The 12,933-nt window shown below is 53.2% G+C and overlaps 1 protein-coding gene across 1 annotated transcript in view; it reads right to left on the bottom strand.

The window, feature by feature from the left end:
* The window catches only part of WTIP (WT1 interacting protein), an 87,760-nt gene extending 77,296 nt beyond the window's left edge, over window positions 1-10,464 (bottom strand). Inside the window, exon 1 of the mRNA XM_075040036.1 lies at window positions 8,828-10,464. Within this exon, the coding sequence (XP_074896137.1) occupies window positions 8,828-10,322 (1,495 nt within the window). The 5' untranslated portion in view covers window positions 10,323-10,464. The remainder of the gene's footprint in view (window positions 1-8,827) is intronic.
* Between the last annotated feature and the right edge of the window lie 2,469 nt (window positions 10,465-12,933).

Genomic DNA, 12,933 nt, shown 5'->3' with positions numbered 1-12,933 from the left:
CAAGCCTTTTTAAAGCTTGTAATAAAACTTACAGACACCATGCACATTCCTGCATTTCTTCCTTTTCGCTGATTCAGTTTTGCTTTATATCATACATTTCCAGCCCTGTCAGAGAGGAGGCACTTTGTCCAGTGTGCTGGTTTTGGCAGCGACAGAGTTAGTTTTCTTCATAGTAGCTGGTATGGGGCTATGATTTGGAGTTGTGGTGAACAGTGTTGATAACACAGGGATGTTTTTGTTACTGCTGAGCAGTGCTTACCCAGAGCCAAGGCCTCTTCTGCTTCTCAGCCCACCCCACCCGCGAGGAGGCTGGGGGGGCACAAGGGGTTGGGAGGGGACACAGCCGGGACAGCTGACCCCAACTGGCCCAAGGGATGTCCCAGACCGTATGGCGTCATGCTCAGCACAGAAAGCTGGGGGAAGAAGGAAGGGGGGACATTCGGAGTGATGGCGTTTGTCTTCCCAAGTAACCTGGAGATGGCTGAACACCTGCCTGCTGATGGGAAGTAGAGAATGAATTCCTTGTTCTGCTTTGCTTGTGTGCGTGGCTTTTGCTTTACCTATTAAACCGTCTTTATCTTGACCCATGAATTTTCTCACTTTTACTCTTTTGATTCCCTCACTCACCCCACTGGTGGGCAAGGAGAGGGGAGTAAGCAAGCAGCTGTGTGATGCTTAGTTGCTGGCTGGGGTTAAACCACAACACCCAGGATAGGCATAAAAATCAAATACCACATTATACTCTAAGAGACACCTAGTTTCTCCAGCCACAGAGTAAGAAATTATTTTGGATGCAACTGGTGCCGACAGCAGAACCACTCCACTTTGGCAGGCTGCGACACAAAGCACTTTTGAGATACCATAGGAGTGGCTGCACCTCCTCTCCCACCAGTGGGGCTGGGGAGCAGGGTCCCCACAGGGTCCCAACGTGGACAGCTGCCCAAGCACCTGGCTGGCAGGCAGCCGTCACCAGACAGCACCACAGCATTTACATCCTCTGCCAGCGCCCCAGCCGGGTCCAGCACAAAGGAGACACCCCTCCAATGCCCTGCGGCTCCAGGCACTGCTGAGGAAAACCCTCTGCCAACATGCTGTAAAGCACTGTCCTGTGATACCTTTTGGGATATATGATGTAGGTAGGAAGCCAAGCCCAGATCTTACTGAATTTCTGCAGAAATGTTCTGGTTTTAGTAAAACTGTTTGGCTTACTGCTGCTTTTTTATTTTCTTTCTGTTGATGAACAACTCTTTTAAACATCTGAAAACTACTCTGCCAGATTTTTATTTTTTTTAATAATAATTTTAGTATTTGGCAAATTCTCTTGCTTTGAGAAGGTTTTCTAAATATCCAATATTCACATGGCTGTAACAGACATTTATATCCTAATTTGTTAACCATGGGTATTAAGGATGTCAGCCTAGAGTGGTACCTTTGCTGCTGCCACCAAGCCATCAGCAGCAACACACAAAGTTGTATCATTTACACATTTTGAATGTAAAAATGATACAACTTCAGGGAAATTTTCCACTAAGAAGCATCAACTTGAATCATGTAACTACAGCTACTTTGACAGTTACTTGTTCCTTCACAACAGGGTCATGTTTCTGCTCTGCAAAAAACAGCGGCCACAGAATCCATTGAACGATTTACTCCCAATTCACATGCCACTGTGCATGAATTTCCAGTGCATGATTTAACATCAAACTGGGACATTCACACACATAAATCTTTGTGGAGGATCAGGCACAGAGGCTAGGTAAACAGCTGCCAATGCAAGTTAAACTCCGCTAGAGGAACAATTTTTTACTTTGAATCTTGCTAGGATTTCTCCCTGACCCCCTAAGAGAGCATACCTGATTGGCGGTTTTTTTTGGGGGGTGCGCACAGGGGGAAGGGTGTGTTTAAAAGCCTGATGTGACTCCTGGGAATTTTGAGAGCCTTTTGCTTGAGGAATGCAATACAGACCTGGCTTGGAACTTGTGACAGAGCCCTAAAAAACAAGATCTAATGAATTGCTCAGTGTTTCACACAGCGGCCCCATGGCTCTGCAATCATCAGGGGCACAGTGTGCTCCAAACCAAACTGCAACATGGGCCTCACTCAGCCCTTGCAAACCAGTATCCTTTCTACAAGGATACGGACTCTGTGAAACAGGCAAAGAGAAACTTCCTCCTCTGCACTCATTTCAAATGTAAACAATCCCCTTTACTTCAGACCCATAAAGCTGGGTGGCTCATCCCTTCCCTCCCCCTTGGCACATTGCTGCATCACCCTGTGGCTCAAAAGCAACCAGGTAAGACATTCACAGGGGTACGCACACAGGTACACTTCCCAAACCATAAGGCAGCAGGAAAGAGTTAACAATTAAACCAGGAGTTACTACACCACAGCAGTGCATGTGCCTATGTCAACTCTTGTATTATACACCCTAACCTCTGTATCAGAAACTTCACCTGCAGTAGCCCTAATAAAACATGTGGCAGTTCTTTGGAAGTCACCAATCCCCCTCTGCACACCGTGCTTTTATAACAATGCAGAGAGGACCCAAGAGCAAAAGCACAAACAACAAAAACAAGCAAAGAACATTTGTCATCAAATAATACCCCTATTCACAGTCGAGTTTCCTGCAACTGAAGGTAAGAAAGCAGTTGTCCCCATTCATAACACATGATTCTGTGCAAGCTATAGTCCCCAAATTTCCATTTAATGTTAATTGTACAATGTTACATGTATCTAGTACTTAATAAAAGATAAACACACTTATATTCCACGTCTCCCCTCCTGTTATTACACATGACATGGTTTATCACTTCCCAACTTCAGGGAGACTCACAAGCATGTGCATGACTAGCAGGGACTGCAAGAAGTCATCTAGGACCACTCCCACATCCTTCATAGAGCATTTCATACCATAGACAAAAACAGACTTTTTTTTCCCCAGCTTTGTTGACTTGTGTTATCACACTTATTTTTTGCGTCCTCTTCTTTGTCTTGAATTCTTTCTACATTCTCTCCCCCCACCTTCCTACTTCCTCCTCCCTTTGGACAACCCTCCAGCTTTTCCCTATTGCTATTTACCATTATTTTCTTGACTCGTTCAGCCCATCATTCACTCTCTTCCCCTCTCCTTTACTCTCACATACCCAGCAGCACCATTCACTCTCCCCTTCACGCAGTCTGCACTGCCTGTTGTCTCAGTGTAGGATCAGTGACAGGAGGGCAGGCTCCTGCTAGCTGTGAGCCACCAGGATGCTTGCTAATTCACACGTACCCCAGCATCTCCCACTGCAGCTCTTCTTGCACCTTCCCCAGTGAACACACACCTCCCTTGTCTGACCCCATTTTTGAGGACTTTCTTGCATTTCAGCTAGAAAAGCCTGACCACTCTCAAATTAGTTTCAGCAATGTATTTTCCAGCTGTAATTGGGAGATTAGCAAAACCAAACTCTACAGTACGTGACCTGTTCGAACACTTCAGGAGACCACACCATGCAGTTTATTTCTATTTAGATGTTTGCCTATTAAAGGCTCAAATTTGGTGGAAAAGACAATTTTTCACAGGACAGCCTCAACTGCAAAAGCTGAAGGATCTCAGCTGCTTATCAAAGCTGAATGGATTTCTAGGCCCAGATAAAGAGAAATACAAAGTAATTCCCAGACAATAAATCTTTTCTTATTTCCAAAACCAGTATGATGTATCAACCATTGCCTCTATTTTGACAGAAATAGGAAAGATCTAGTATTTCACAAAGAAAGCTTCAGGAAATCCTAAGAGAGAAAACAACACTTTAGCAAATATCTCAAGTGTTCTGGTCACCAACTGCAAGCTCACCTAAATTTCATTCAGATTTTCAAATTTCATCTTTAAGCAATACAGCTGCTAGGGACTTACCACTGTTATCTGTCTTAATTTTGATCTCACTTGTATAGACACCCTTCTATCACATCAACCTGCACACACAAAAGAAACACAAACATACAACTCTGGATGCACAAACACACTGTATCCCAAAAGCCAATCCTACCATGCCAGCAGGATGTCTTGATGCAAAGAAATAGATTTGTATGGATGACTATGTACATAAAGGGCAGAAAGGGCCTGGATGGGTTTAGGGATCTATTTCTTCCCTTCACCTACCTACTAGGCCAAAGGCTTTTCAACAGGATGCTATCAGCAGCGTTTCTTGGTGGTGCTCCAAAAAACATGTGCTGGTACTACTGTGTGGCTTCCTGGAAAGATCCAGGAGCTCTCAAAAGTTAAGCCTGCTTGCCAGGGTAAGAATGGACTTTTGCTAGACAGATGACTACAGTTATTAACAGAATCCAGACTTTGTGTCTCATTCTGAGACATCAAGCAACCCCTGCTTCACTTGGTAAACCTCCTACAGAGGACTGGGAAAGGGGCTGTTTCCCTCAGGGCGGAGAAGAGTCAAACAAAGGTGTCTGTGGAAGACAAGAAAGATGACAGCTCTCTGTGACAGGACCGCTTGTTTCTCACTGACGAGTAGTGCATGTGGTATGAACTGGCTGTATTCTGCATATCAGATGTGAGAGATTTGGGGTGAGGTGGCAGCAAGGGGCAGAGAAGACACTCAGTGTGTAGAGATGGGGAAAAGCACCTTCACAAAGGGCAGTGTACAGGGGTGTTGAAGGACGCTAGAAAGACTGCAAACTTGCTTGTCTCTCTCTAGACCTTGCACAGGCAGGAAATGATCCGCACTCCCCCCACCTCAGTAGTCTCATAGTGCCTTTTCCATCTCCTCTTTTGTTCAAGATGGTGAGACAATTAAGTCACTTCTTGCACTGGATCCCACCATCCTGACCAAGATGGGCAGACAGCCCTTGTTGGGCAATGACTGCAGCACAGCGGGGCTGCCAAGAGCATGCGATGGCTGCCTGTGCCCCTCCACCGACTCTCCTTCCATTTCTGACAACACACCAGCAGAGCCACGGGACATACAGAGAGATCTTGTTCAAAAACAACAGCAAAATCAATATGACTGTTCAACAGGATGACATTTCCCTGCTTGGTAGATGACAAGCCATAGGTTTATAGTGACTCCCACAAGGACTGCTTGACTTGGATGGGTATGCCAAAACCCAGTTTCTTCCTTAAATTGTCTTTTTCGACACCTAGACATCAGACTGCACAATTCCACAAAGTAAACAGAATTTAAGACAGCACCTCAGCTGATGAATTTCCAACACCCACAAATGTCCTGCTGACACCCCAGGATGCGCATTCAATTTAAAACATCCCTGAAACAACTTTGACAATTCACCTCATCACATATGAATCCTCAGCTGAGAACAGTTATAAAAGTGAGTGGAAGTACTTTTTTATTACCTCTTTTCTCAGCATCTGCCACTAAACCAAGCACATTTACTAAACTGTCAGCACCTTGACAAGGGACAGACGGGGGTCTCAGAGGGTTGAGGATGAAGCAGTTTGGGCAGGGGTTGCATACGAAGCAGCTACAAGGGAATGAAGTCTCACAGCTTTACCCAATCCAACTGCAGGCTGCTGCCAAAGGAACAGTCTCAGCCTCCCAGAGCCCTCTGTCTGCACCCTCTCCCTTGGGTCAGCTCCAGCCACCTCATCGACAGGGATGAATTGGAGCAGGTCACCAATCCAGCCCTAAACAACCCTCCCTCTCCCCTTCCTTCTCTGCAGACTTTGTCTTTTTGTAACATCAGCGAGCACATGTGGCTGCAACATGCTGGTGGGAGCACTTGAAGTGGCAGGGTGCTACCTCTCAGCTGTGCAACTGGGGGTAGGGCAGATGCAGAGCACTCCTTTTGTGGCACTGTCATCTTCAGTCAGATTAAACCAACTGTGGAAGGGCGTTTTCGTTCTCTCTACAGAGGCACTGAAGCTTGCCAGAAGAAAGGGGAGGATGGAGAAGGGGAGAAGGTGAGGCAGTAAAGCAAAGCCCCCAGCACGGTGCTGCTCAGCGCCATTCATACCAGCATGGGCAGAGATGGCTGTCAGAACCCTAGACCTGCCAGCTTGCCCACTGCTTGGCTCCCCCAGAGCTTCCAACACTCAGACCCTGCACATGTCCTCCATTATGTATTTATCTGCCCCAGACTACAGGTTCCTCCTGAAGCAGAGCAGTGAGGTGTGGGAGAGCAGCCAGGGACTGCCAGCACGAGTGCGGTTAGAGGAAGACTCAAACTGACCCACAAACAGAATGAAGGCAGGGTAGAGTTGTTCCTCCTCTGAACAGGACTGGTTAGTCACTTGACCTCAGTTTCAAAGTAACATACTGCTCTTTTTTTTTTTTTTTTGGGAGGGGGAGGGCAGGAGTGGGCAGGCAGTGGGGGACAAGAACAGAACACAGTAAAATTACCAGTATCCTCATATAAGCATTTACTCACTAGACAACGGATCTCACCTAATTAAGGAGCATTAAATCATCTCCTCTGTTCCCTCTACCTTGTTAAGACTATTGGCTCAACACTTCTGTTCTTCATGGGCATCACAGAACACCCCACGACTGCCTTTGGAGCTTGCCAGATACCAGCATTAAGGGAGCAAATGCATAAGCAAAGACTTCAGCTGTAGCATATACAAGCTGCTACGCAGATCAATGCATTCTTCCTTGCTTCTTTTTATCAACACTGCTCAAGACCCTCTCAAGTAAGTCAAACTAAATAGCATTCTCCCCCCCAATTCAGCTCTTGCTCTCCTTGTCTCTGACCCATCAGCCTGTGGTCATTCCTGCCAACACCTCATGCGCTCACTCCACTGAAGCTCAGCATTTGCCTCCATGGATGACCTGAACCAGAAATGCAGGATCGAGCCCACCAGGATTTATCAGAACCTCAACAACTCAACAGAAATCAACTTTCTCTTTTAAAGCACCTCATTTTTCTGGGTTTCATTTGCTTCCAGGGTGCAAGTCACAGCAGCACGTCTTTGTGCTGCTTCAACAAATACCTACAGAGCAGCTGGTACATACACTCTCTACGCATAAAGGCACAAGCTTACTGCTGATCCTACATAGGACACATCTGCCAAGGTTTAGGGCATGCTGCAACACATCACTACAGAATATACCTGCAAGTAGTGACACTTGCAACAGGCAAATTCTTTATTTATAAGAAAAACCCAGCCACAACACAGATACCCCAGGTTTGCTCCTGGAGTCCCAGATCACACACACAGCTTCCCTGGCCACTGGAAACCCCTCTCAGAGGCTCAGCACAGCTATAACTTGTTTCTTAGTCTGAATACATCTTATTTTTCAGTCTCTCACTATATACCATGGAAGTTTTGAAGGTAACATTTCCTGCAGTGTTAACAAGCCCTCCCATCCAGCTTCAGCACATACTCAGAAGGGAACCCTTATTGTCCTCAGCTGGAGTCACTCAGCTGGCAAGTACCACCACACCAGGTGCCAGACCCCAGAAAAGATGCAGTGGATAACCATCAGCTTTCTTATCAGCCCCACGGGGGACAGAGGGAGGCAGTAAACACTGTGTTCAGCTTCCTTTGTCTGGGCGCAAGAGCTTGTAGAAACCATGCCACTGCATGCAGTTCACAGAAAGTTTTTCCTAGTAGGAGAGGGTACGGCTTACTTAGCTACCTCTGCTATCAGCCCAGGTCTGTCTCACTACAAGCATCTCGCAGATGCTTGCAAGGAGCCCTGCAACTCCTCCCTTCCACGCGGAGCGCACTAATGCTATGCCAAAACCAATCTGAATCCTCATGTTTAAATCAGCAACCAAGGTAATGCATGTCTCTGCCCTCAACAACGCCGCGTCAGTCAGAAATCACGCACCGCCCGGGAGCCTCTCCCCCACGCCCAGGCAGCACACAAAGGCACAGAGACAACCGTCCCCTCAAACACCACGGATAGGGGCCAGCTCTCATGCCCTTATGTGAGAACCCTCAGCCCTGGACAAACAGCTCCGAGGGCTGCCCGAGAGGAGGTCCAGCAGTTGCCCGGCTCATCTGCAGTCCCAAGCCAGGAGAAACAGGGCAGTATTTGCACGCTCCAGGATCATCTTTCAAAGGCATTTTTGCCTTTTCCACCTAGCACAAAGTAAGAAAGACAGGGGAGCTTAATCCTGACTAGTGTGACTACAAAATGTGTTCACTCCTTTCAAGAAGTTACTTTTGCTCTATAAAGCAGCAACAAAAATTCAGGAGATGACCAACAGGCTGATTTAGCTTCAGCAAGCACAGCGGGCTCTCTTCTCCCCCAAGCCCCCCTCCGGCCCCCGGGATGACACCGACCCCCACCAGCCTTGCGCGCTGAGCAGACACTGCGAGGCCTCGCAGGGCAGAAACAATGCCGGGCTCCCACAGGCACTCTGAACTAGCACAAAGATTTTATTGAACAAGGCACTAAAAATTGCTTCACCAGCCACACTTGTCATGTATAGAAGTTATCATAGAAGGCCTGAGAGCACGACCACAAATGCCACAGCCTCTGGGATGCTGGAGGTTATTGGTGAAGCTTCAGCAGCCCAAGAGGAAGGGAGGCAAACGAGAGCCACTGTGAGCCCCGACAGCACGAACAGCTTCAGTAACACCTCGGACAAGTCTCCCGTCCGCACACGGACGGGGAAGCACCGCACACCCTGGCAAACCGCATGCAGAGTAGACAGGAGAGAGCTCAAACACCAGGAACGAGCTACGGTGCCAGCACTTCCGACACCAGTTAGGCAGAGAGCATTCGCGGCCATACGGGACCTCAGCAGGTACCTGCTCCGGAGCAGCCCCGGGCATGGCACGCTCGCCTTCCCCACAGCCAAACCCACCCGGCTGCGGGCAGGCCCGGCGGCCGGCCGCAGCCCACCCCGGCGGCTCACTCACCGAAGTACTCCTTCTTCATGTGCATCTCCAGCTCCTTCTCCAGCTCCAGCGTCAGCGCCTCCAGCCGCCTCTCCGCCTGGCTGGGGCCGCTCTCCCGGCACGGCGTCACCTGGTAGGGGAGCTTGAATTTGGGGGCCGAAGCGGAGCCTTTGGTCGGGCTGTAGGCGTAGGGGGGCGCCGGCTCGGGGGCGGCGGCCGGGTGCTGCTGCTGCTGGTCGTGCCGCGGCGGGGACTGGGCATGGATCTTGTGGTAGACGTCCCCCAGCTCGGGCACGGCGCCGTCCTCCTGCAGGCCGGGCCCCAGAAGGGAGGAGCGGGGCGAGGGCAGCTGCAGCTCGGGGTAGGCGCTCATGGAGCCGCGGGAGCTCCGCGAGCTCTGGCTGGAGATGCTGGAGCGGGGGCTGACCACGGCGGCGCCCGGCGCGGCGCCGCGGCCCTCGGGGCCGCAGAGGCTGGAGCGGGGGCTGGCCAGGGCGAGCCCGGCGCCGCCCGCCCCCTCCGGCTCGGCGCTGCCCGGCGGGCCGTACCTGGAGTCCGAGTAGCTGGAGCGGGGGCTGGTGGTGCAGGAGTACTGGCTGGCGGTGCTGGAGCGGGGGCTGGCGTGGCGCTGGTCGTAGCCCATGCTGATGCCGCTGGTGCGGTTGCTGCTGGGCTTGCTGCCGCCGCCGCCGCCGTCGTAGCTGGTGAGGCTGGCGCGGGGGCTGGAGTGCTTGCTGGTGTCGCTGGCCGTGCTGGCGTAGCTGGAGCGGGGGCTGAGGGCGGCGCCGTCGTACTGCACCAGGCTGGCGCGGGGGCTGCCGTACTTCTCCTGCCCGGGCACCACCAGGCTGGAGCGGGGGCTGGAGAACTTCTCGTAGGGCAGCGCGGCCGCGCCGCCCAGGCTGGAGCGCGGGCTGGAGAACTTGCCGTGCTCGGCGACGGGGCCCGGCGAGGAGGCGGCCAGGCTGGCCCGCGGGCTGGCGGCGCCGTACTTGCCGTCCGGGCCGCCGGGCGCCCGCCCGCCGCCCTTGGCCACGTAGCCGCCCTCGTAGGGGCTGCCCGCGGCGTAGCGGTAGCCCTCGGCCGAGTAGCGCTTGCCCTTGTCGGCGAAGCCGCTGTAGCAGGGCAGCGCCACCTCGGAGCGGGTGCACAGCCCCTCCTCGCAGCACGGCGGCCCCGCGGCCGGAGGAGGCGGCGGCGGCGGCTCGGCGGCGCGGCCGTTGGCGGCGCGGAGCGGGGCGGCCGGCGCCGCGGGCGGGTAGGCTTTGCCGCAGGGGGCGGCGGCGGGGAAGGCTTCGGCGGGCGGCGGCGCGGCGGTGCCGTTCATCTTCCGGCCCCGCTGCTCCGCCGTCATGTGGGCGGCGATGACCCGCTTGGTCTCCTCCAGGTCGGGGTGCAGCGCCAGGTCCCGGCGGCCGCCCCGGCCGTACGGACCCTCCGGGCAGGGCTCGTAGAGGGACAGGTCCTCCATGAACTTGGTGGCCTTCAGTGCCATGTTCTCCTCGTACTTCTCCATGCTCGGCCGGAGGCCGGCGGCGCGGGGCGGGGGAGGGACGGCGAACTCTCTGCGAAAGCACAGCCCGGAGCAGAGAAAGAAAAAGAGGGAGGGGGAAAAAAAAAAACCAAACCAAAACCAAAACACAAAAACAACAACAACAAAAAAAAACCAAACCAAAAAAACCACCCCAAAAGAAAGCCCCTTCCCGCGGTCCTGGCGGGGCAGCGGCGGGACGCGGCTCCTTCTCCGGAGGGCGGCTCAGGCGGCGAGCAGGCGAAGCGGCAGTCACCTCGGCGGCATCCCCGCGCCGCGGCGCTCGGCTCGGTGCGGCCGGGCTGCCCGGCGGAGCGCGGCGAGCGGAGACGAGGAACCCCTGTGTCACTTTCCAGCCTTAAATAAGTTGCTCGGTCCAGTCAATGGCGCGCTGCGCGGAGGAATTTGCGCTCGGCGGCTCCCTGCCCCCGCCGCCCCCGGCCGGCCGCCCCGCGGCGGGGCCGCGGCTCGGCCCGCACCCCCGGGCGGGGGGCGAAGGCGGCGGGCCGGCCCGGAGGGGCTTTGCGGCGCGGCGAGCGGGGCGCGGGGCGCGGCGAGGCAGGGACTCCTTTGTGTGGGGCAGGAATGCGAGGAAGGAGACTGGGCGCTGCGTCCCGCTGGAATGTAGTTAATGCCGGAGCCAAACAATGATTTTCACCGAGTCAGTCAGGGAGAGGGCGGCCGCGGCGCTGCTCGGCGGCGGGGTCGGCAGCTCCCCTCCGCCCGCTCTCCTTCTCGGCCGGCGCTCGCCGAGCCCTGCCCGGGGCTGGCGGGCGGTGCCGCTGCTCGCCGCGGACCGGGAGGCGGCGAGGCTGTCACCGCGCCCCGGGCCGCCGCCGGGCGGGAAGCCGGCGGCTGAGGAGGGTCCCTGCGCGGGGGCTCGGCGGCGCGCCCCGCGGGAAGCCGTAGTCGGAGGGGTCTGTCAGGGAGGGAGGGAGGCGTTGAACGGCCGCCCGCCGTTCCCGCCTTCCGGGGGGCTCCGCCGCCCTCGCCCCTGACTGGAACTTTCCGCCGGGACCCGCGGCCTCGTCCCGCCGCGGGAAGGGGGCAGCTCTCGGCCGCCCTCCTGCCGGGGCTGCGGCCGGGGAGCGAGAACCGACATGTGGGTGGTGTCTGCGGGGGCCGGGGGTTACGGGAACGGCCCCGCTGCTGCGAATGGCTCACACCTGTGCAAAATCCCCGGGACTGGCCAGGTGGCTCTGCTGAAGGGACCCGTGCTTTAGCATGGCAGCTGATAATTACTTGCAGTTATTTAGTCTTTTTTTTTTTTTTTAAAAAGGCAGTACTAAGACATATGATAAACATATTGTGGCCTAAAGCAATCTATGAATTGACACGAGTTTAAGAAAGCATGCTACTGTCTGTGTAACTTTGCAAGAGCTTCATCTGTTGATGCGGTAACAAGACCCAGCACTGCTTGCCATGTATGTCTGCGTACGCACGAAAAAGGCTGTCAGAAAACAACACCCCCGAAATGGCTACTGAACTGAGACCTCCAGTACTAAACGGTAGCCGACGGTTAATTTGTTTTTGCAGCTAAGCTGCAACTAGCTGACAATCATTTGTGTTGATGGCTGAGCTGCTGACCTAATAGGTACCTGAGCCGTGTCCCTACACTGCTAGGTGCTGAGCACCCTGTGGGGAGAGAAATATGTTGCAAGTTTGAGCTGTACACGCTCTGCCCTGCCAAGAACATTTTATCCTGTTATCATACCTAATTAAACATTAAGAGCAACTGTGTTCTCAAAAATGTCCCCAGCTGTGGAGGGCAAGGCAATCTGTTTGTTTGTGTGTGCAGGAGTGGCAAGTGAAAAAAAAAATCCAACAAGCCACGTAAATGTGCAAGGCAAGACCTGAAAAGCCAATCTGTTAGACATGGGAGAGGTGGTCCACTGTCAATGTGAACATATGTGTGCAAATACAACCAATCTTGGGAGTCAGGTGCTCTTTTCTAATATGCATTCACATCTTTCTTTACACTTTTTGCCAATCTAGACAAGCTGTTACCATGTGCTTCTGCAGCTTACTGCTTGTGCTTACTACATTTCACCTCTAGTCTGCAGGTGTGTGGTCGAAAGCACCTCTTGCAGTTGTGCGTCCTGGTGCACTCCATTGCTGCTCCATCTAAATAGTGTGGGTCCTCAGCAGCAAAAGCTTCCCAGCAAATGTGCCACAGCACTGAGCAGGATCAAAGCCACAGTTCAAGTCCCCGTCCTGTTCAAGCCTTGGACTTTCCGGTAAAGCTGTCAGCAAAGACACAAACTGTGCTGTTAGTTGTGTAGCATGGACACGTACCCACCAAGAACAAAGAGAGGCTCCTTCCACAGAGCACATGGAAATCACTATTAACGTGAGCCCTCATCTACCCCACTTGGGACTCTTGCACAAAGTTGGTTTGGGGCAGCGGTCATCTCACGGGCCACTGCCTTCAAGTGTACTGGTGCAGAGTTCCTTCTTCAATCGTTCCTGGGGCCTGTACTAGGATGTTCTATCCTCTTACTGACTTTGAACTACTTACTGCCAATTTTTGTAAGGTTGTCTTCCTGAGAAACTAGGAGAGGCTCATGGACAACCTGGGAAATCGGTCCATCAGAGC

Source organism: Buteo buteo, chromosome 11 (assembly GCF_964188355.1).
Source record: "Buteo buteo chromosome 11, bButBut1.hap1.1, whole genome shotgun sequence".
Taxonomy (NCBI): domain Eukaryota; kingdom Metazoa; phylum Chordata; class Aves; order Accipitriformes; family Accipitridae; genus Buteo; species Buteo buteo.
Note: the sequence above shows the minus strand (reverse complement) of the source record. Positions and strands in the feature narration are given on the sequence as shown.